Source organism: Lathamus discolor, chromosome 5 (assembly GCF_037157495.1).
Source record: "Lathamus discolor isolate bLatDis1 chromosome 5, bLatDis1.hap1, whole genome shotgun sequence".
Lineage (NCBI taxonomy): Eukaryota > Metazoa > Chordata > Aves > Psittaciformes > Psittacidae > Lathamus > Lathamus discolor.
Window position 1 is genome coordinate 49,317,020 of NC_088888.1, and position 21,286 is coordinate 49,338,305.

General features: G+C 39.3%; 1 protein-coding gene across 1 annotated transcript in view; it reads right to left on the reverse strand.

The window, feature by feature from the left end:
• The window catches only part of ARFGEF3 (ARFGEF family member 3), a 93,608-nt gene that overhangs the window by 53,413 nt on the left and 18,909 nt on the right, over positions 1-21,286 (reverse strand). Inside the window, exons 5-8 of the mRNA XM_065680745.1 lie at positions 8,111-8,179; positions 3,153-3,275; positions 1,700-1,742; positions 620-698 (exon numbers count right to left, since the gene is read on the reverse strand). Coding sequence (XP_065536817.1) covers positions 620-698; positions 1,700-1,742; positions 3,153-3,275; positions 8,111-8,179 — 314 coding nt within the window. The remainder of the gene's footprint in view (positions 1-619; positions 699-1,699; positions 1,743-3,152; positions 3,276-8,110; positions 8,180-21,286) is intronic.

Below are 21,286 nucleotides of genomic sequence, written 5' to 3' on the forward strand. Positions count from 1 at the left end.
TAACACGGCTTTTTTATCTTCTTAGTAGACCATTACTCAAGCTATGCTAGAATGCCACAGAAAGTAATTTTTAACTCATAAGTATTTACTCCTACAGTACTAGCCAACAAGAGACTCAGTGTAATGCCCTATTACTGGCCATAATAACCGCATTTTAAAAATTAGGCTCATGCATTTCCAAGTAGGTAAATTATATGATATTTCTAAATTTAAGGAACCCTTTCGTAATGCAAATTATTTCAATTGGATGAATGCCACCTTTCTAAGGAGGACATATTAATTCATTCTGCATATTATTTCTTTTATGGTTTTCCATGTCTCTTGTGATTGTTCTCTCTACAATCATTGCTTTCGAGGCAGAAAAGAAATGGAAGTTACATATGGATTAGATTTACTGGAAGGCCTTTAAAGCTGAACAGTGCATAAAGAAGGCAAATTAGCTTCTTATCTCAAGTGAGGGTTAAATTAATGCATGTTGAACAATACTTCCTTTAATAAACACTTCATTTAAGCACAGTTTTGCTCCATAATTCCAAAACTACAACAGTACAATCACAGGTATCAGTGAAACTCCCAATCTTCAGGTAATAAATTCAAACTATAAACTGAAATAACTCACTTTATGACAGCCTGGAGCTTCTCACAGAGCACAGTGAGGACAGATACAACATCATCGCAAAGAGACTCAGCTGAAGTACCTCCAAAAAGGACAAAGATCAGAAGCATTACATATGTGCAGCTGGATTACAACCTCAATTTACTGCATGGATTTTCAGAGCTGGTTAGAGCTTCTAAACAATGAGCAGGGCTGCCAAAATTCATACAGAAGATGCAGTAGGAAAGCGATCTCTACACAATGAAAAAGCAGTAGTATTAAACCCACAGAGCATTGATTGTTTACATGCACTTACAGGAGGTTAGCCGAAATCTAATTCAGGTAATACAATAAGGACACAAATAAATAATAGAAAAAGGACTGGCTGCAGTACTTCTACATGGCAGCTAAAATTTCTGTATCTCTCCCTGCAGTGTGTCTCTGCTACACAGCTTTTCATGTATGATCAGGTTCTGATCTTGAAAGAGGATGCTTATACACCTCAATGATTTTAGCCTCCATTCACACAAGTTCTCCCGCAGAAATCCAGTGAGAAGGTCAAAAGCAGGCATTATTTTTACCTATCAGGGAAGAGGCTGGAAGTTAAGACAGAATGGGAGCAGAAGAAAATTCTCTTGTAAAATAATAATTTGACAAGTGTGAACAGACCTTCACTAATGATGTGCTTGCAAAAGTCACCATTACATAAACTGCATCTCTGGCCTGAGATACGATAACACAATCATTTCCAGAATTCCACATCCAACTCCATGAATCTGTTTCAATTTAGGAAGTAAAGCCACTTACTAAAGCTTTCCCTAGAGCACTCAAACTCCTTAAATACAGAAGTTAGAAACTTGAAACAATCATTTATTACTGTCGAGTGTGATGCTGTTACCATGCTCCAAATGAAGACATGAGTGAAAGTTTCAGGAGCTAACATGGCTGTCTCAGTTCTTACTGGCAGCAGAGTGCATGAAGCTAGGGAGAAAGTAAGATACCCTGAAAATGCAATTCCTGTGACGTCAGGAACTGTGCTGATGAACAAAAGTGAAGAATAAAACAGCTGGATTGGAAAGAATCACTAAAAAGTGTTACAAATACCTTGACTCTTGAATTTCTGCGAGGTGTCATGGTTTTCAATTGTCTGTTGAGGAAAGACAAAGGTGGTGTGATTTGTGCAAGGGGGACAAAAATACTGCAGAAGCAATACTTCAGCAGCAGAGCTTTCTTAACAAATCCATGCCTTCTGTCTGGTTTGGGGTTTTTTGTTTGCTAGAGGGTTGGGGTTTTTTTAGGTGAAACTTTTGCAGAACATTTTCAAAAGTTCCTTAAGATCTGTTTTAACAGTATTTTAGATTTAAGGAACTCTCATTTCATTGGGCTGAAGTAAGATTTGCAAGTACATAAGAGATTTCATATACCTAAACCAACTCAGTAATAACTAGGCATGTAGATTGCATTTTAAACGAGAGGTAAGCATAATCTAGATTTCACAGAGTACTTAGAAACCAAAATCAATTGAGTGTTAGAGGGTTTATCACATTGTCATCATTAATGTTACAGTTCCAACACAATTAATGGCAGTCAGGAAATGGAAACGACCTCTTGCATCATTCAGTTCAGCTGCGGTATAGGATTTTTCCTATCACTGCACAATGAGGTCAAATCAAATTCTTCTCTCAAGCATCAACAACAAACTGCCAGGAACTAAATGTAGCTCTCATATACTTTCACCTACTGCTCCACTGAGAGCAGAACTAACAAAATCCCACTTTCAGACCCAAACTACTGGGGGTGTTTTGTTCTGGGTTTGGTTTGTTTTTGTTTTTTTTTTTTTTTTGTAAATGTTTTGGCTAGTAAAATGAGCCTACTTAACACAGACAGAAGAGAAATTTAAGTAAATCAATTAATTCTGGTTTGCAGTTGCTCATGAGGGAAAGTAACCTAGTCTACTAATCCAAACCAGAAGTGATCATCTTAACGCAATACAGATGTAAGGAAAACAATCAAACAACTAAAAAACCCCAGCAATCTGTACAACTACAGTGCTTAAAATTTCCTAAGAAATAGAAACTGACTTTAAAAAATAGTATGGTTTTGATAATATGATAATATACAAACCAGCATAAACGGATGAAAGAAGTCACTTTCCTTAATTGAGAATTTATTTTGTTTAGGCAAATCGTCATGCAAAAACTTTTGGCAAAAGCATTTCAACAAACCATAAGAAAACAAGCAAACAAAATAAAAGAATGTAAAAGGAAAGGGCGAAGGCGGACTGATATCAGAACAAAACCTCTTCTGTTTAATGGAAGAGAGAAAAAATAAACACATCTGCCAAGTAGAGCTGACAATGTGAGAGGTGCCTTTCCAACAGACTGCTCTGAGGCAGGCACAAAGTCAGAGCCTCAAAAAGCTTTTAAACGGGGTTAATGTGGAAATGTCAAATAAAAGCCATAAGGCACAACAAGCCAGTACAATACACTGCACTCAGAAAAACAAAACGACATGCAGCCATGGACATGGAACCATTTGTTGATGCCAGAAGGCTCACCATGTTTTCTTGCTTTTGTCGTAACTGTAAAGTCAAATCACTCAACATTTGGCTGAGGGTTGCCCGCACAGCAGTGTTAATGCTCCGCTGGTGACAGCTAGATACATATGTCTCAATGCAAACCTGATGAGGAAACAAGATAGCAGTACATAGATATGAACTGTAACTTACCAGTAACACATTTTAGGAGGCTACCAAGGTCTCCCTCACGCAGATAGTCAGCCTTCCTTACTATTTCATATTGCCTTATTAGAACATCAGAAGTTTTCAGCAATATGGAAAACTAAGTAGCATCTGGAATGGTAGGGCAAAAATGGCAATGACTAGGGTTCTGTCCAACCCATGTGATTATGACAAACTGCAGCACATTGGAAAGCTTTTGAAGGCCTTTTCTAATACAGAAAATACAACAGTGTTTTACCATACATTACACAAATGATTGCCTTTTAATAACTGGCAATCAAGCTGAGGGCTCCTCAGCTCAGGTATCCCATGGAAGCCAAGGTAGCAATGAAATCATGGATCATCCAGTTCCTAGCTCCATGCCCAGCTGCTTGACATTGTGCTGTGACTAGAGTTGTGCTAGACTTTTGCTCCAGCTGACATTATACAAATAGTTGCCATAACACAGGTAGGACCCTGGGGACAGAACACTGCAAACTGCAGTTCCTGTCCTTGAACAGATTTTTTCTGCAGGAGGTGTTGGTCTCTGTAAGAGCTGCTGTAACTGTAGTAACCACTGTAACTACTGCACAGTAACTACTAAGTGGTAAGTCTTGATGGAGCTGAGTAGATTTGTGACAGAACTGTACAACACAATCTCCTAAGACTGTGAACCAAACTTGCAGCTTTGGTCCCCTGGCCTATACTGAGCTTTATCATTAACAATTACCAGGATGAAAAAAATGTGACTGTTCACATACTTTTCAGTTTTTGTATTTTCATTCTGCCATTGTTTGGATATACAGCTAGTGAGAAGAACCATTAATATAGACTAGTTGTGAAAAATATATTTGAAAATATATTTAGTATAAATTATATACATGATGAGTAGATATAAATGCATCTGTTGTAAGCTTTTGAATTAGAAGGATATTATATGATGTAAAGCCATTTTTACAGTTCCATAATGAGGATGAGATTTTAAGAGGGAAAAATTACAGTGATCTGATTACGTAGGCTAATCAGTGTTGACACAGGCACATGAACAAAGACTCTCAATTGTTTCTAACTCCTACTAAAATGAAACCAAGCTTTTCCATTGAGTAAGACAGAAAGGCTGTGGGCTTGAGGCTACAAAGTTTAACATGCTGCTGGCACACTTCTGCATTTGTTGGAGTGGAGTGGAAAACAATATAGCTATGTTCCTAAAACCCTTCTGACCTCCACACTTTGCGGGACCTTACATTTCTGCATTTCAGTGAAGCCACAAAGACAAGAAAACATGACTGAGTTTCTTGGACACAAACTGTATCTTGAGTGTTTCAAGACATTGCATGTGGAAGCTACTTAATTATGGCTTTTATTTTCCCTCACTTCCCAACTGCACTGAGAGATAGCATTCCAGAGCTTTTCAAGTGTGTGTACATCACTTGTTAGGAACACTATGCAGATGACAAACTGAGACTGATTATCTCCTTTGACAATACATTAGAACTAGGTCGCAGTTGTACACAGTTGCAGGATATAAGGGACCAAATTGAAAGCATCTCATTCTTGCTCTTTTTCAAGACTCCAAGATCCCCCCAAATAAATAACTGGGTTTATTTAGCTTGAGATCAGTCAGTCAGTGATGAAGATGGTCTTCTAAGTTAAAAGAAGGCCTGGACCAATTCTGCCCATCATTCAGCTAACACTTGAACTCCAGTGGACAAAAAACCCTAAAGCCTGTTAACCATGCACAGCCCTCCACAGAGGCCAAACCATTCCGGTGCTGCTGAGGTCATTCTCTGGAGCTGTAGGTCTTTTTCTAGTGTACCTGAATTAATTGATGAAATACTGTTCTTAAAGGTAGGCTGACTTTCTGGAGAGAGCATGGTTGATATCTCCTTCTTCTCTCCCCTCCCCATGCCAGCTAATGAGCAACAGTGCTGTCCACTTGAGGTCCAATCTTACAGAAGGCCTGTGTTCTAAAATGGCTGGGCAAGGTACCTTTTGAAAAGCCACTGACGAAGAAGCACCAGTAAAAATGCGAGAGCTCAGGGCCCCAAGGAGGTGTGCAATGGACATTTTGATCATTTCATGCATTCGGGGACTTCCAGCTCTATGGCATGCAAAACACAACTAAGAGCAAAACACAGAGGGTTAGCCAACAAAACGCAACAGCGTCAAACAAAACAAACCTCCAAAAAGTAAATGGGACTAACAAATACACACATAAAACCAAGTACAAACTAAATTTTCTTGCAGGGATGTAGGCAAGCATGGGAAGGAGCGTGGAGCAAGATTTAGTCAGTTTTCAATTCTATTAGTACTTAAGCCACAGAAAATAGTACTCTTCATGTTAGGTGCTTCCTCAATTTGAAGCCGGTAATATTCAGAAAGATTTGGGGTGCCATTATTTTGTACACATTAATTGAGAACTATCCCAAAAAGTCCAGACTGTAGCCTTGTTTGTCAGAGAGAGTCCTCAGAATGTTCTACCAGTAATACAGATAACACCTTTCTAATTCTGCAGCAGCTCCACTTTGTTACAGAGGACAGGCCAGGAAAACTAAGAGACTGAGTTGGAAAGAAATGTCAAATAGCAGGGGCACTGAAGCAGAAAACTCCTCTCTGCCACCTTGCCCTTAGAGTAAGTCAGAACAATAAATGCTGAGGCAAAGCAAATGCTGAACTCAGAAATAATTTTTCTTCCCTACTGCTTATACATTGCAGAATTCAGATACAAAGGCATATTGGTTCCTGCTGTTAAGTGTCTTTCTTTACCTAAAACCTGTCTGGAAGGAACCTGAGGAAGCTTGTATGTGCCTGGTGGGACTTGCTAATTAGAAAGACCTTGGCATTCACCGAGGCAGTATTTTCTTAAGGAGTGAGGGGAAAATACCTGTACCTCCAAACACTCCAAATAGAAACATGCATGCTCGGTATTACAGCTTGTTCCAATTCCCTGAAAGAAATGGCAGTTTTGTTTGCCTTGCTGGTACATCTCATCAGCCTGCATAAGAGCTCCTCTTTAACAGAAAAAGGACAAATTATCAATGTGCTGATTTGTACTACTATACTAGCAAAGGTTTTGAAGAGCCAAGCTAGCCTTCTGGGAACGAAAGTCAAGTGCAAATACCAAGTACGGCAGTTTAACTCTGATCTATGAAAGAAAATGGCCACTTTCAGGATGCCTTAAATGAATAACAGCCCTGTTTTTATCCAAATTTACAGAGAGACCAGAAAATATGATTTCTGATACAGCTTATAGCACACAGAGCATGATTGACTGACTGACCATTTTCCTAGTCTTAGGCAGTGCTCTTAAAGAGTGAAATCTGAAGGGGTTAGAGCCCCTAAATATTTTTCCCAGCCAGTATTTTGTCTAAGCTAGAGCTCTGTACCTTGAGCTAAGTGATGCACTAAGCTGAATTCATCAGCTTTTGCCTTTCGTGTTAGAAAGTCTGGTAAGAAAAACTGCAGGGAAAACTATTTTCTTCAGTTTGAGACACTGACATAAAAGGGTTTAGTAAAGCTTAGAAAGTTGTGGCTTGTTCTAAATAAAATTCTTGCTGCATCCTTGCTGCCGCATGTACAGGCAGGGCTTACAAAGACTTCCAAAAATATCCATAACTTATGGTTTCACATAGCACAAGAGAAACCAAAGCCTAAGCTGTGCAGGACACCTGGAATGGTTACTACTCTTTTTATCTTGTATACTTTATATACACAAACTGTTTATGTTGTATCCCTGCCTTTTAAAAGCCTATTTGTTACAAACTGGCAGCTGTTTTCTTTGGTTCCCTCTTATCCCTATAGCCCCTGTCCTCAGCTTCCAACAAGACAAAGCAAAGTCAATTTTATTCCTAAACTTGGAACACAGGATTGTTTTGGGATTGTTTTTGTTTTTTTTTTTTTTTTGTAATTAAAAAAACACCTCAACCAAAATACCAAACCCTGAAGCAGGTGTCTAAATGTCTACATACATTTGGAGTATAGGACATGCATACTCTCACATTAGTAAAACATGTTTACATTAGGACATGTAAACTTTTACATTACTCCACGAACATTAGCTCCCCCCATACCACATTAACAATAAAATGTTACAATACATTCTGCACTGTGCTGTGCAGAAAGATTTAGTGTTCCTGTGCATCTTATCTAGCCTGAACAAACAGCTCCCGTGGCTTGCTACACACTGTACTAAAAACGTCAGCCGTCTACAAAGGCTCACTTGATAGACCTGCAGGTATGCTTTCCTACAGCCAAAGCTCCTTTGAAATTTAATTCAGACTAAAATTTAATGGAATAAAGGAAGAAGAGTGACTAATGGCACCAGAACAACACCACATATCTAGAGGTGTAATAAATCTTCTACTTGGATGTATTAGTAAAAAGACACAAGGCTGACAAGGCACACTGTGGCACTTGCGTCAACACAGCACATTATGGCGTACACACCTCTATTGAGGAAGCCTCATTAGTTGCAAGTATAAACCAGCACAGTCCTGTTTTATAAAGAACTTGAGGAAATTTTCTTCTTGTAAAAAGCAAAGTAAATATGAGAAGCAGTAAATGCACAACACTGCAATATACAATTGTCAGTCAGTTTCCAAAAGTGCCTTCCCATGCAAGCCCATTAACCCTGCCCAACATGCTATTTCTTCTAACTAGGCATAAGGTAGCACCAGTCCTTAAGATTGTAACTATGATTTGGACTAGTTCAGTTTCAGGGTATGTATGAAAGATACACTCTAGGTAGCGGGGGAACATTAAAAGATGTTAAGCAATGGTACAACAGAGGCACTTACCTCAGCAATCTTCAACACTGAACTCCCATTCAGCTCAAATGTGGAGGTGTATGTGATACAGAGCAAGACCTTGAATCAAAAGAAAAGGAGTAAGGAAAAAATTTAAGTTTTATCTGTTACTGCCTCCCTTCCCTACCCATGTTCTTTTAGTCACAGCTCCTTCCATTTTTAGAGGAGAAATCAGAAGATTCTCAGCACCATATGTTAGTGGGATAAAGGAGATGGCACAATCAAGTTGTTTCCTCCTGAGAAGGAGGTACAGCCTAATGGATTGGTCCCAGAGGTACAGCCTAATGTTTACATCATGCTGTCTCCTAAGTCTGACCATGGAAGGAAAGAAAATCCAGCCATCAGCTCTGGCCTCAGACTTGATAGCCAGAATCCATTCTTAGTTTAACCACAAGCTTTGCATGATTTATGATCAGTCCTTCTATTCATTTCTCTCAGTACAACAAAGGAGGAAGAAAAAAATGCATGCAAGTTATTACTTAGGTGACACACATACATATATATTATGTGAAACGAGTTGCTAATTACTGCTTGACATAAGAATTTCCCAGCCTGGGATATTTCTAGTAAGTGTATTATAGTCATTTTATAATTAGCAGCTAAAAACAACTGATAAGCCTCGATTCATGAGGGAAGGCTTGTCCTGTCTTGAACTCAGCAGGAGGAATAAGAACTGAAAGCCCCATCCAACACCTTACTTTGAAGAGAAGGGGGGTGGGAATGTGGTGTGATCTACCAGGGGAAGCTTGGTGGGTCAGTGAAGCAATGTGGTGAGACATGCTGTGGTGTGATGCCTTTAGTGTCTAGAGATGCCCTCCTTCCCGCCTTCCCTCCCTGTCTTCCTTTCCAATCCCTTCTGCCCCACAGAAGACTGAAAGAGTCTGAACTACCATTCCCTCTCCCTTGAATTATGAAATTCCCCCAGTGCCAGAATTTATGCTTTTCTTGGTCTGAAATAGCATGAATTTCTTGTGCTACGTGTAACAGCAGATATCCACCACATTAACACTAATGTATTGATCCCTACAACTTCCCAGTCCCTAAGAACTACTGTTTCCTGCTTCACAAGGAAATCTGGGATATCAGTTAAGTTAGCATTACTGGCTATTAACCATTTCTCTTATTCTTTACTTGTGTTTCAGTGGTACTAGGTTTTTCAGGTTATGGTTTTTTAGTTCACAGTTTTTTAGTTTAGGTTCTGTGACAGCTATTAATGCACAACACCCTTCAGTGATCTCCTTAGCTTAGAATGAAAAACAAACAAACTTTGCCACAGAGGGTCTTACCAGAACTTGCATGTTAAACAAAAGAAGGAGACAAAGGGATGCATGTTTGGAAAGATTATTGCCCTTCGGTTCCTGTAAAGCATCATTTTTCTGACCTTTTACTGTGTCACAGTTTCCACATTATGGTGGAACAGCAAAAAATTCAAAGTAGCAACTAAAACTGTGCAAGCTGTATCTTCTCTCTAGGTAGTGTTAATCTCTAGAAGCATCTCTGAGCTTTCATAAAGAATAAATAGCATGCTGATGTGTGTGTTAAGAGAAGGAGAGAACTCCAATGTAGCATCGCTTAGCAAGCTGGAACCACTGGACACCCATTATTACTATTGAATCTCTGCTTGGAAAAATACCACTCTGCAGTTATTTTCCATCAGGGAGGGGGAAAAAATCCATTACTGGAAAGCAGGCATTTAATAACTGGATGGGAATTTGAATTCTCAGTACAAGAACAGCTTTGAGAATTAGCTACTCGCTCTTAGAGTTACAGAGGAGCCTGTCCACAGGCGAGTGTGCCATTTTTCTGGAGAAGGACCTTCTTTGCATTTTCAGAGCTGGACTGAAAAGTTTCTATACACTGAAATGCACTGCACCTTAACAAATGTTTTTTCTCAGCAGAAAAGCTGCATTTCACTAGGATGTCACACTTTACTCCAAAGTTGTTTTTTCTTCTGTTTTCTTCTTTGTTTTGTGTATAAAATACCAGGCATGAGCTTGATCTTATTCTTACAGAAGACGGTTTTTCTGTAAAGTTTTCCAAGAAAACCGTGATATAATGACAGTTTTACATTTGTCTATGTATGTTCTCTTGCCTTAACTCTCACTCAGCCCTTCATTAACAAATGAGTAATGTGGATTAAAAAGATGAGTAATACTAGAGATAATGTGTACAGAAAAGGACACGCTATTCTTCTGAAGTACAATAGTCCTGGATAATAATCTCTTTTATACATATTTAGCATTGACTTTTAGAGCAAAGCAAAGTTTCTGAGTCAAGTCTCTTCTTCATAGTTTCCCTTTTCTGTGAAATGGGCGTTCTCATCTAAGGAGTGCTACACAGCCTACCTCAGTATTGCAAGGAGACATACTAGCTATAGAGTGTTTAAACTTGCAGGAGAAGTAAATATAATTCTAATTGCAAATTCTTAATAATGCCATACTTTTTATTTCCTGATACGAGCTCTACAAATTTCTCTGCAATCTGACACAATTGCTGGCAAATGGACAAGTGCCAGTGACAAGGAACAGAGATAAATTTTTCCTGTCCACAGAGCAAATCCTACAGAACAGCTGAATAGTAAATGGTCAGTGTAAAACAATAATCTCATTTGGTTAGTAAGTACATAAATTATATGGGCTGTTATTTCCATCTGCTGCTCAGCCCATACGTGCAAAATTTAAAACTTCGAAACTGAACAATGCTGTTCGGCACTAAGTGAATTCTGAACTGCCAGCGAACCTCACAGACAGCGGTTGGGCCTCACTTTCTCAGCTGTTAAGTACCCTGAAATTTTATTGACATTTCTAATAGTTGTGAGAGCTCAGCAGCTGGCTAAAAATACATTCAGTATGTAAGGAAAAGCTGTGATTTGTACTCTCCATTCACTGCTGTGTAAAACACAGGTACAATGTGCACATTTATAATCCCAGAGACAGACAACTATCACCCCCCACTGACAAATCTCTTCTTAACATGTTAAGAGCCAAGATGGACAGCCTGGCCCATGACTAATCTTATTCAGCAGATTGCATGTCCTGATTTTCTCTACTTGTAAAACCTCGTTTGCTTCATGTGATTTTCTGCTTCTTGTACCATCTTGCCTTTATACAGTTCATTAATACCTAATGCTTTCCACAGATCAAAACCTGGTAGCCATATACTACAATACCTGGAAGTACACAACAGTTTAGGCATTCTTATAAACCCTTTCTCTTCAAAATCTCTATCTCTCTTTTTTTTTTTTTTAATTTCCTACCTTTATAGAGCTGAGCTATGAAAAGCTAGCACATATATGCCTAATCCTTTGTGTCACAAGTGCCAATAACCTGTTGTAACAGTGAATGATAAAAAAGTCAGATATCAAGCGAAGTAAGAAAGTAATGATCAAAACCCTGCTATGAAACAACAAGGAATTTCAGCAGAAAGACTACTAAGTTTTGACTGCTACTCTTGGAATAAAATGAAATCTGGGAACCTACTAGCTAGAGAAAGGGTATATGATCTGATGTGACCAAGTAACAGAAGCATGACAAGTTATCAGCCAGCATATTTTTGGTTTAATCCACTGGCTACTGTCTTCCCTCACAAATCATTTGTGAGATCTGAAAGATGGTCTCTAACCAATGCTCAAGACTGCTCTCAGCTATGATCTCCATCAGAACTACTGCAGGGCGCATTTACAGTCTTGGCAATGCTCCAGGCACTCAACTTGCGTGTCTTCCCATTTATGTGGAACAAACAGGAAGACAGCAAGCTTCTCTTTTACTGAATTAAAAAATGGGATTAAAAACAAACAAACAAAACCAAGCTTAATCATTCAGATCTACTAGAAACACTAAATCTCCAGAGAGCATATTCCACGGGCTGCTCAACTAGTCACAACACTAACTCAAGCAGTATGTATTTAAAAAAATTAAAGAAAGATGGGTTTTCTTGAACAATGACATTTTGGGTTTGTAACCACCAGTAGTAGAAGCCTATAACTAAAACTACAAACTAATTCCTAATTGGTATGGGCTCTAAAACACACCTTTTTATTTCTTCTTTCTTTTTCTTTTTTCTTTCTTTTTTTTTTTTTTTTTAAAGAGGGAACTTACGTGACTACAGAGATAGTTTCAAAGTCAACAACCTCCAAGATGTTTTAATTGGCTTGCATTATCTTGCAAATGCTTGGATGAGATCACATTTCCATAAATGACATCCATAATGATTTCTAATTACTGTCGACTGTCATGGAACAAGAAATGACATTTCTGCTCCCTGGCATCCCAGGGTACCAATTGTACTATAAGAGTGCACACATGGAAAATTTTCAAAGCAGAAACAAAAAATAAAACAACAAAAAAAGTGTTTCTGATGATAAAGAAGTGTCAACAAAGGTTAATTGACACAAAAGGCATGATTGTTCCATATTTTAAGATAAGTGTCTTGAAGAAGGAAAAAGAGGGAACTTTTTCACCTTGTAAGACTGCTAAGTGTTGCTAGCCAAGTTCACCAAGTGCTTAGCTCACATTGAACAGCTTATGGTGGAATCATGTCGAACAGACAAGGTGTGTAAGGAAGTTAGTATCCCCAAGATGGAGAAAGAGGATAAAGGTACAAAACTTTGAAGCAACCATAACCTGTCATCACCTGAGGATGTTTCAGCACTTCACTACATTTAAGCGCCAAGTCCAACATCCACATACTACTGTTATCCTTTTTCTATTCCAGCATTCAAAGTCCCACTGGCAAAATCCTCTGAACATTCGTGTTCCTCCTAGTTGAGATCCATGTACACACTTTAGTCCTCAGAGTGCCGAATTCTGCAGCAACCTCTAATCCCTTTGTGAGATTCAAAGAGGAGACCTTTTCTGACTTACTTTGCTTACAGGCTTGCAAACTTGGATGCAATGTATGCTTGGATGCCATGTATATTTGGATGATTCCTAAATCCTCCCCTCAGAAGGAAATACCCAGCCACAAGACAAGGCAGGACAACCATTTATCTCATTCAGTAATCTGACATGTAAAGCAGTCATCCAGTATTTCTACAAAATAGTTTGGACAGGAGGTGTCCTGCTGCTTAGAAGAATAACTAGTAACCTGCTCACCTAGCATTCTTTGGCCTTGAAGGAAAACAAGGGCAAGAGAAACAAAGTGCATTAATGAACTTAGGTACATTGTGTCACCATGTATCACTGTACAAACCAGCAGATATTAATTACAGAGGGAAAGGAGACAGTGTCTCCCATGAATCAGTAAAGCCATAAAATGCCTTGTTATCACAGCGGCAACTGATGCTCAGCATTATGAACGCACTGGACCTTCAAACAGAAGGGCTGTATCTGGCATAGAAGAACTTCACACATCATCAGTGATGACATGCTGAATGCTCCCAGAAGACAATGCCCATTAATTCACTAGACTAAAGCAGAGCTACTGCTGAACACTCTTTCTGGTGGGAGACTTCTGCTTATGTAGTACAGTTGTAGATGGAAAGACATTATTTACAGCAATTGCTTAATAGAAATTTATGAGGTTTTCTTAATGGCCCTGAGAAGGGCTTTTTTATTTAGAATTGTAACATTTAAAGGCAGGGATGATTTTGATTTTTTTTTTTTTTTTTTAAAAAGAAGGCTGACTAGCACTGCTAGGATGGCATTTCCCGCTCACATGTTACAGTCTATTTAGGTATCCTACATTATTTTATGAATTAGAGATATATATCCGAGTAAAACAAAACTGAAAACTGAAAAAGGACAAATACCAAACTGAAAAATACCAACAAAATGCTTAAAGAGTTCTCAAATAAAAATGACGCTGCATGCATCCACTACCAAAATGATCAAAAAGGAAGTCAAAACATGGGTGTTAGTAAACTCAGAGTTATCAAGGGAAAAAAGAACCAGTTTATCCCCTGGATGGAAAATTCTGACTTTTATTCTTGACAACAAGGGAATTTTTTGGACAGGAGAGAGGGAAGACAAGCCCCTTACTCTCACATACCTGCAAGATTCCACCAAAATTACATCAGGGGAACTTTCCATGTGACAATACACTTTACAACAGCTAATTTGAAATTACTGGTTTGTGTCACTAGATGAATTTGCAAGAAGTTAGCCTGAAGACAATCTAAGAAGTGGCGTTCCACAGGCTGTCTGGCGAGCCAGAGGATTTCACCCTATCCCAGACCATCTCCTGACCTACATCCAGAAAAGAGATGCTAAAAAGCCAGATAAGCTGCTTTTGTGGTTGCAGCATCAACCACTATGCCACATGAAGCTTCCACATCTTTTTCCCCTTTCACAAGAGACATATGTGAGTAGCTCTGAGGCAGAAGCTGGCTAGCAGTGCCAGAACCGCTTACTGGGACACAAGTTCTCTCCTCAGCTGCCCCCAGGACCAAGTGGTGTTAACACTAAGGTGGCAGCAGCCCTCCTCATGGGAAGGTATAAACTGGGTGCATGTCATGTGGGGCACATCTGAAGTATGTGTATAATTGCATGTAAAAGCTATGGCCAGTGACCCTTCCATGTCACTATTACGTGGCCAGATTGGCTGGCAGAACTTGGCACTGTCACCTCCAGTATGCAATAATGTCTGGCAGCAGGGAAAAGATTAAATGTCAATGTAAGAAAGTCAAAGGGTTTCTATATTTGTTTTTGTGATCATACAATGTCTTTCCAATTCATTTTCTTAACAGCTGAGCAATCTCCAGGTTCTTTATCTGTGTCTAAGTCTAAAGAAAGTCTGTAAGAACTTGTACTTTCACGCTTAAACCACTACAACAGGTGTTAATTTACACTTTCATGGCAAGGGACTCAACACTTTCCACATTGGCACTGGAAAACCTGCAGGTATAACCCAATGACTTACTGCTTGAACCCAGTGACTCACTGCTTCCATATGCTGCACAGTACAGAACAGTTCAGTGATGAAACTCCAACAGTGCCTATGTTTCTTCTTTTCTGCAAATTGCACTGTTGCAAAAAAAGAATCCCAGTCACAAGCACCCCAAAATAACAAAACCCCCTACATAAACAGCAAAATTTGTGCATTATTAACTCTACCCCAGAGCATGGACACTGTAATACAGTATGTGATTGCAGTGTATCTCAGGCAAATTTTTTTTCCTCTTCACAGACCAGTCATTCGTCAGGAAATCTGAAAAACAAGATGCTGCTGAGTTAACTTGGACTAAGGAACCCTTCTGCTATCCACCTGTGATTGCAGGAGGAATGACCACCAGGACAGGATAGAAGACAGAAATCCTGCCCCCCTTACCCTTCCCATGATTGCCTCAGCCCCAGGGCAGAGCTTTCTTCTAGTTACTGCTTTTTGTGCCTGACCCCAATGATTTTGAACACACTACACCAAGCAGGACAGTTCAACAATGACAGAACAAGCACGTTCTCTGTCCAAGAACACCTTTGTAACCTCACAGCTCAGGGAGCAATGAAAAAGCTCAATGTTTTGCATAAGAATTTCTCCAGGCAAGAAATTAAGCCTACTTTTCTATCCTGCAAATCTCTTAGGAGATGCAACCACACCTCTGCTTACATTTTTAAAACTACACAGCTGCCCAGACCAACAGCGGTTGTTGGTCTATGTAGGGCTACGAATTCAAGCACAGAAAGGTACTGAGGAAGAGCCGCATATCCTGCAAAGAGGCTGGATTCTGGAGATGCTACATTCACTACTGACAGGTTTAGGCAGCTCCTGTCCAGTATCCGTTTGGCCATATTCAGGCCATTACATTCTCATTCTTTTGTACCCATTAAGGTATTTAATTCAAGACTGTGGTTTCTGCTATAATGGCCAGGCACCTAAGAACCAGGGGAGCTGTTTAATCACAATCTTAATTATGAGTACTAGGCATTTACCATAGCTCTAATTAACTCAGGAAAGGATGACCTTATCTTGAAACACACAAGGTAGGTCACTCAATCCATTGGAATTAACCTGGTTACTTATAACTAAGCACACGAATAAAATTACTTTAAAAAGTAACAAAGGAAAAAAAATGAAGAAAAGAAAAAAGAAAAAAGTATACCCTAGAGAGTCTGGGTTTGTAGCTGGACTACATCACAGCAATTTAGCTCACAAAAGGGCTAAGTGAAGGAAGCACTCAGAACTCTAATTAACATTGCTGGGCAGGAGTGATCTTAGGAAAGAATCATATTTGCATGACATTGTGCAAGTCTTTACAGATTCCTCTCTTTAACACTGCAGACTGCTAACACGTCTGCATTATGGACTGGACAAAAATCAGTTATTGCTTATGGCAGCTCGTATCAGGCACCACTGTTACAAGAACTAATGAATACATCCATGTACAACTTTCTTCTATAAATTTTCGGAATTTTATTTTTTCCTACTAATATAAATTTTAAACCAGTTGCAGACCAAAGCATGCAAATAAAGCTGAACAATGGTTTTTATTTTTTACTTTATTTGAAAGATAGTCCTTCTCTGCTCAGAAAGAGAATGCACTGCAATTTATATTGTAAGTGATGTTGAAAAATGTTTGCAATAATGCAGTGCATAAAATATACTGAGGAAAAAAAACAAACCTCTCTCTTAATTGAAAATTATGTATTAATTAAAATATGCAGATTATCAGCAACTGGGCTGCTGATTCTCATCCTGATGACAGTCTTTCTTCTCCATCTCTATTTACCAGTTCCATTTTTACTGTTGCACCAACAACTTCTTTTTTTAATGGTCAGGGAAATCACCATTTTTATTCCTATATAAAACTATCATACATGCCTTGTCTCAGAGGCAGCATGGGGAATAACATAGTTTACATACACTTTTAAATCTAAGTTGTTTCAGTCCAGCTTCCTCCTCCATTTAATTTTACAATTCATGACAAAACAGAATGGTTGCACATTATATTCTACGAAGCATAGCTAAGTTGTATGCGGAAAGATACATTTCATAAACATTAACCATAAAACAACGAGAAGATACATAGATTTCTGAGAGTTTATTACAGTGATCAGTTCATTTACCAGTACTCAGGGAAAAGGTGCAGAATACAATCATTCATAGAGGCTGGGATTTTACAATTGTGTTCTGTCAAAATTTTGGATCAGACAGTTTAGGACTACTTTTCAAATACGTGCTATAACCTGTTCTCTGTCATAGAAGAACAGAGAGTAAAAATAACGCCTCCCATCAAATCCTCCACATCTGGGAAAAATAAAAAAAAAGAGATGCTTTCTGTTCAACAGCAACAAAATTTCCACCAAGTTCTCTGAGAAAGTTAACAATAAGTTTTGCTCAGTTGCTCAAACACAAACCAGCTTAATCCAATATTTGCATTAGATCAGGACTAACTCCCTGAACCTATAACAGCATGGTTGTGCACAACCTAACATAGGTCAACTGTGGTTTAAAAAACTAAGAATAAATTAAAAATTGCCCCCAAACTTTCTAGCACACCTTATAGACCTTCAATAGTGACCTTCGCAAGTGCCTAATTTGACACCATAACTGTGGCATTATCAATTAAATTAATTATTACAGAAAAAAATAATAGACTGAGAGATGGTTCTCAGTACTCAGATTCATTTTGCATCTTTAAAGCATTATAGAAGCAATCTGACCAATTTGGTGGCCTTCTATGATGGAGCTACGGAACTGATTGCCAGGGATAGAGCAGTTGACATCATCTACCTGGACTTGTGCAAAGCGTTCAACACTGTCCCACACAACATCCTTGTCTCTAAATTGGAGAGACATCAATTTGATAGGTGGACCACTCGGTGGATAAAGAACTGGCTGGATGGCTGCATGAAAGAGTGGTGGTCAATGGCTCAATGTCTGGCTGGAGACCAGTAACAAGTGGTGTCCCTCAGGGATCAGTGTTGGGACTGGTCTTGTTTAACATCTTCATCGCTGACATGGACAGTGGGATTGAGTGCGCCCTCAGCAAGTTTGCTGATGACACCAAGCTGTGTGGTTTGGCTGATACACTGGAGGGAAGGGATGCCATCCAGAGGGACCTTGACACGCTTGTGAGGTGGGCTGATGCCAGCCTCATGAAGTTTAACTATACCAAGTGCAAGGTCCTACACCTGGGTCAGAGCAATCCCAGGCACAGCTACAGGTTGGGCAGAGAAGAGATTCAGAGCAGCCCTGCAGAGAAGGACTTGAGGGTGCTGGTTGATGAGAAAATGAACCTGAGCCGGCTTCAGTGTGCGCTCGCAGCCCAGAAAGCCAACCGTATCCTGGGCTGCATCAAAAGGAGTGTGACCAGCAGGTTGAAGGAGGTGATCCTGCCCCTCTGCTCTGCTCTTGTGAGACCTCACTTGGAGTATTGTGTGCAGTTCTGGTGTCCTCAACATAAAAAGGACATGGAGCTGTTAGAACAAATCCAGAGTAGGGCCACAAGGATGATCAGGGGACGGGAGCACCTCCCGTATGAAGACAGGCTGAGAAAGTTGGGGCTGTTCAGCCTGGAGAAGAGAAGGCTGCGTGGAGACCTCATAGCAGCCTTCCAGTATCTGAAGGGGGCTTATAAGGACGCAAGGGATGGACTCTTTATTAGGGACTGTAGTGATAGGACAAGGGGTAATGGGTTAAAACTTAAACAGGGGAAGTTTAGATTGGATATAAGACAGAAGTTCTTTACTGTAAGAGTGGTGAGGCACTGGAATGGGTTGCCCAAGGAAGCTGTGAATGCTCCATCCCTGGCGGTGTTCAAGGCCAGGTTGGACAGAGCCTTGGGTGACATGGTTTAGTGTGAGGTGTCCCAGTCCATGGCGGGGGGGGTTGGAACTAGACAATCTTAAGGTCCTTTCCAGCCCTAACTATTCTATGATTCTAATCTTTGAAAGAACAACTACAAATACCCAACTTAAAGACAGTGTGTTTCAGAGGCAGAGCTATTTTCTCCATTCTGCTTGTTATTACACAAGCTAAGTTTTACCACAGAACTCAAATGCAGATTTTGGTTCTGAACATATCCAAAATGAAAACTGAAATCACAAAAAGAACTGTCTAGTATCTGTCAAGCAGTACTATTGGAGAGTTTCCAAATGCTGCATTGATGGAACAGTGAAGAGACAAAGAGAAAAAATTACTTTCACCCAGCAGATTTAGCAAGGGTTCATTAAACCTCATTTACAGATTAAAAAGACTTCTGGATGACTCCTCAATGAAAGCCTACAGAAGGAAATGATGAAAACTTTGCTCATCAGCAAGCAGTACAGCTAATCCACTAACAAACACAAGTCTGAGCCACTGGGAATAAAGGTTTTGTAAATGAAATAGCTGTTTACCATAGACAACAGGTAAATAATGAGAATTAGAAAAGTTTTCTCTCTCAAGGCACTTCAGAAGACTTTTTTTTTTGTTCCAGAAAATCCTCAGGTCTATTTCAAAAAACACTACAAGTTGAGTAGCCACAGATAGATACTGTGTGAAGTCTTCTCAGAGGTAATAAGAAACAAAGCTTGGAAGCTCCACTGACAGAAACATTACATATCTATTTGTAAAATTTCCAGCATTATTTAGAATAGTGAAATGAAGACCAAATATTTTAAAAGATGTCAAATAAAAACCCTGAGTTTCCTTCATGAAAGGTAATTATTCTCTTTCTTGAAAATTTCTTGATAGCTCTAAATTTCTTTGGAAATGTGAGCACAGACTGCACTGACATGCACTGGATAACGACACAGCTTTAATCGGTGACTGAAGAAAACAGGAGGCAGTAGAAAAGGAAATTTTAAATGATTAATCACACCTTTCTTTCTAAAACCAACTTTGTTACTGTCAGTATCCATTACATTACAGTGTATCGTGTTTATCATCACAGGTGGAGAGAAATGTACTGCACTATTAAGAAGCCTGTCAACTTATAAATGAAAGTCACCATAACATTAGTGAGAAGGAGTGACAGGGGGAGTCTTTGCTGTTTTGACTTCTTTCCAGCCTACCCACTTCCTTCATATTTCGTTTCAGCTGCTCCAACACCACAGTTAAGTTCTAAGCTCACCCTCTAGTTCTTCCAGAAGCGAGTTTCAGGAGGAATTGGATTTTAGGGTCAGGGTAAGAGATGAAAAAAATCAAAATAACTATCCTTTAGGCTAGAACAGAACTCAATCCAGAGGTACAGCTATAGGTATTTTTTTTTCCCCATTGCTGATCTGACCGTACCTGACAGTGCTTTTGATGACACTGTATGTGCTTCTATAAGCAAAGGTCTAATTGCATGAAGCAGAAGTACTTCATCCATTTTAAAAACATCTGCAGCCAGAATTTAAAAGCATCAACCCAAGAAATAAAAAAATAAATAAATAAATCAGGGTTCCCTTACTCCACAACCAAACCAAAGCCTGTGGTATTAATCTTCTGTCCAGAACATATCCCCTTTCTGCTGCAGAATTGTTAGTCTGATGCTTAAGGTTAACAAAATATCCCTACTGCTCAAATGAGACACACGCATGTCACACAACAAAATTCTTCCTGCTTCTGGACCTGACACATTGTGTAGCCATGTTTATGTAAAGTTAAGTGTTGAACTATTACCACCACTCCCCCGCATTTTTTCTATACATCTGCAACTGTATAAATAGAGCAGTGAGTCATTTTGATTCCTCAGTGATAGAACACTGAGCTTGATTAGTGAACAATATATCTCTTCCAAACAACACATGCAAGTGATATAGGAGCTTACATGCCAGCAACTTACTGCACCAATATTTTCACATATATTCTGCATAAGTAAAAACTTTTGTCTAATCTTTGATGGTTATAGTCTTAATATTTGCAAGACTGGTGCAAATGTGCAGCAAGTCACAAAGAACTAGGCCAGTATCACTGCTGACCCAGCATCATGCAAACCTGCTCATCACTCATGAGTCTAGTATCTGCACTGGAAAAAGATGTATTTAATCTTCTCCAGATGGAATAACAGTCTAAATGTACAATCAGATGTTGCCTTGAGGACACATTCTAGCAGATCCAGGGGTATAAACGCATTGCTGAGACCAGCTGCTTGAAAAACCCTGAAGGCTTTAGCAATTCAAGTGTTGCAATGGCATCTATAATCTTCAGGTTAAAATATAAAGAGACCGCCACTTGATCTGACTTTTAGGCAATGTTCAGATTTAATGCCTCAGAGTTTTAACTGCCCTGACTACAGAATGCTTTGACCCTCTGGTCTCTTGGAAT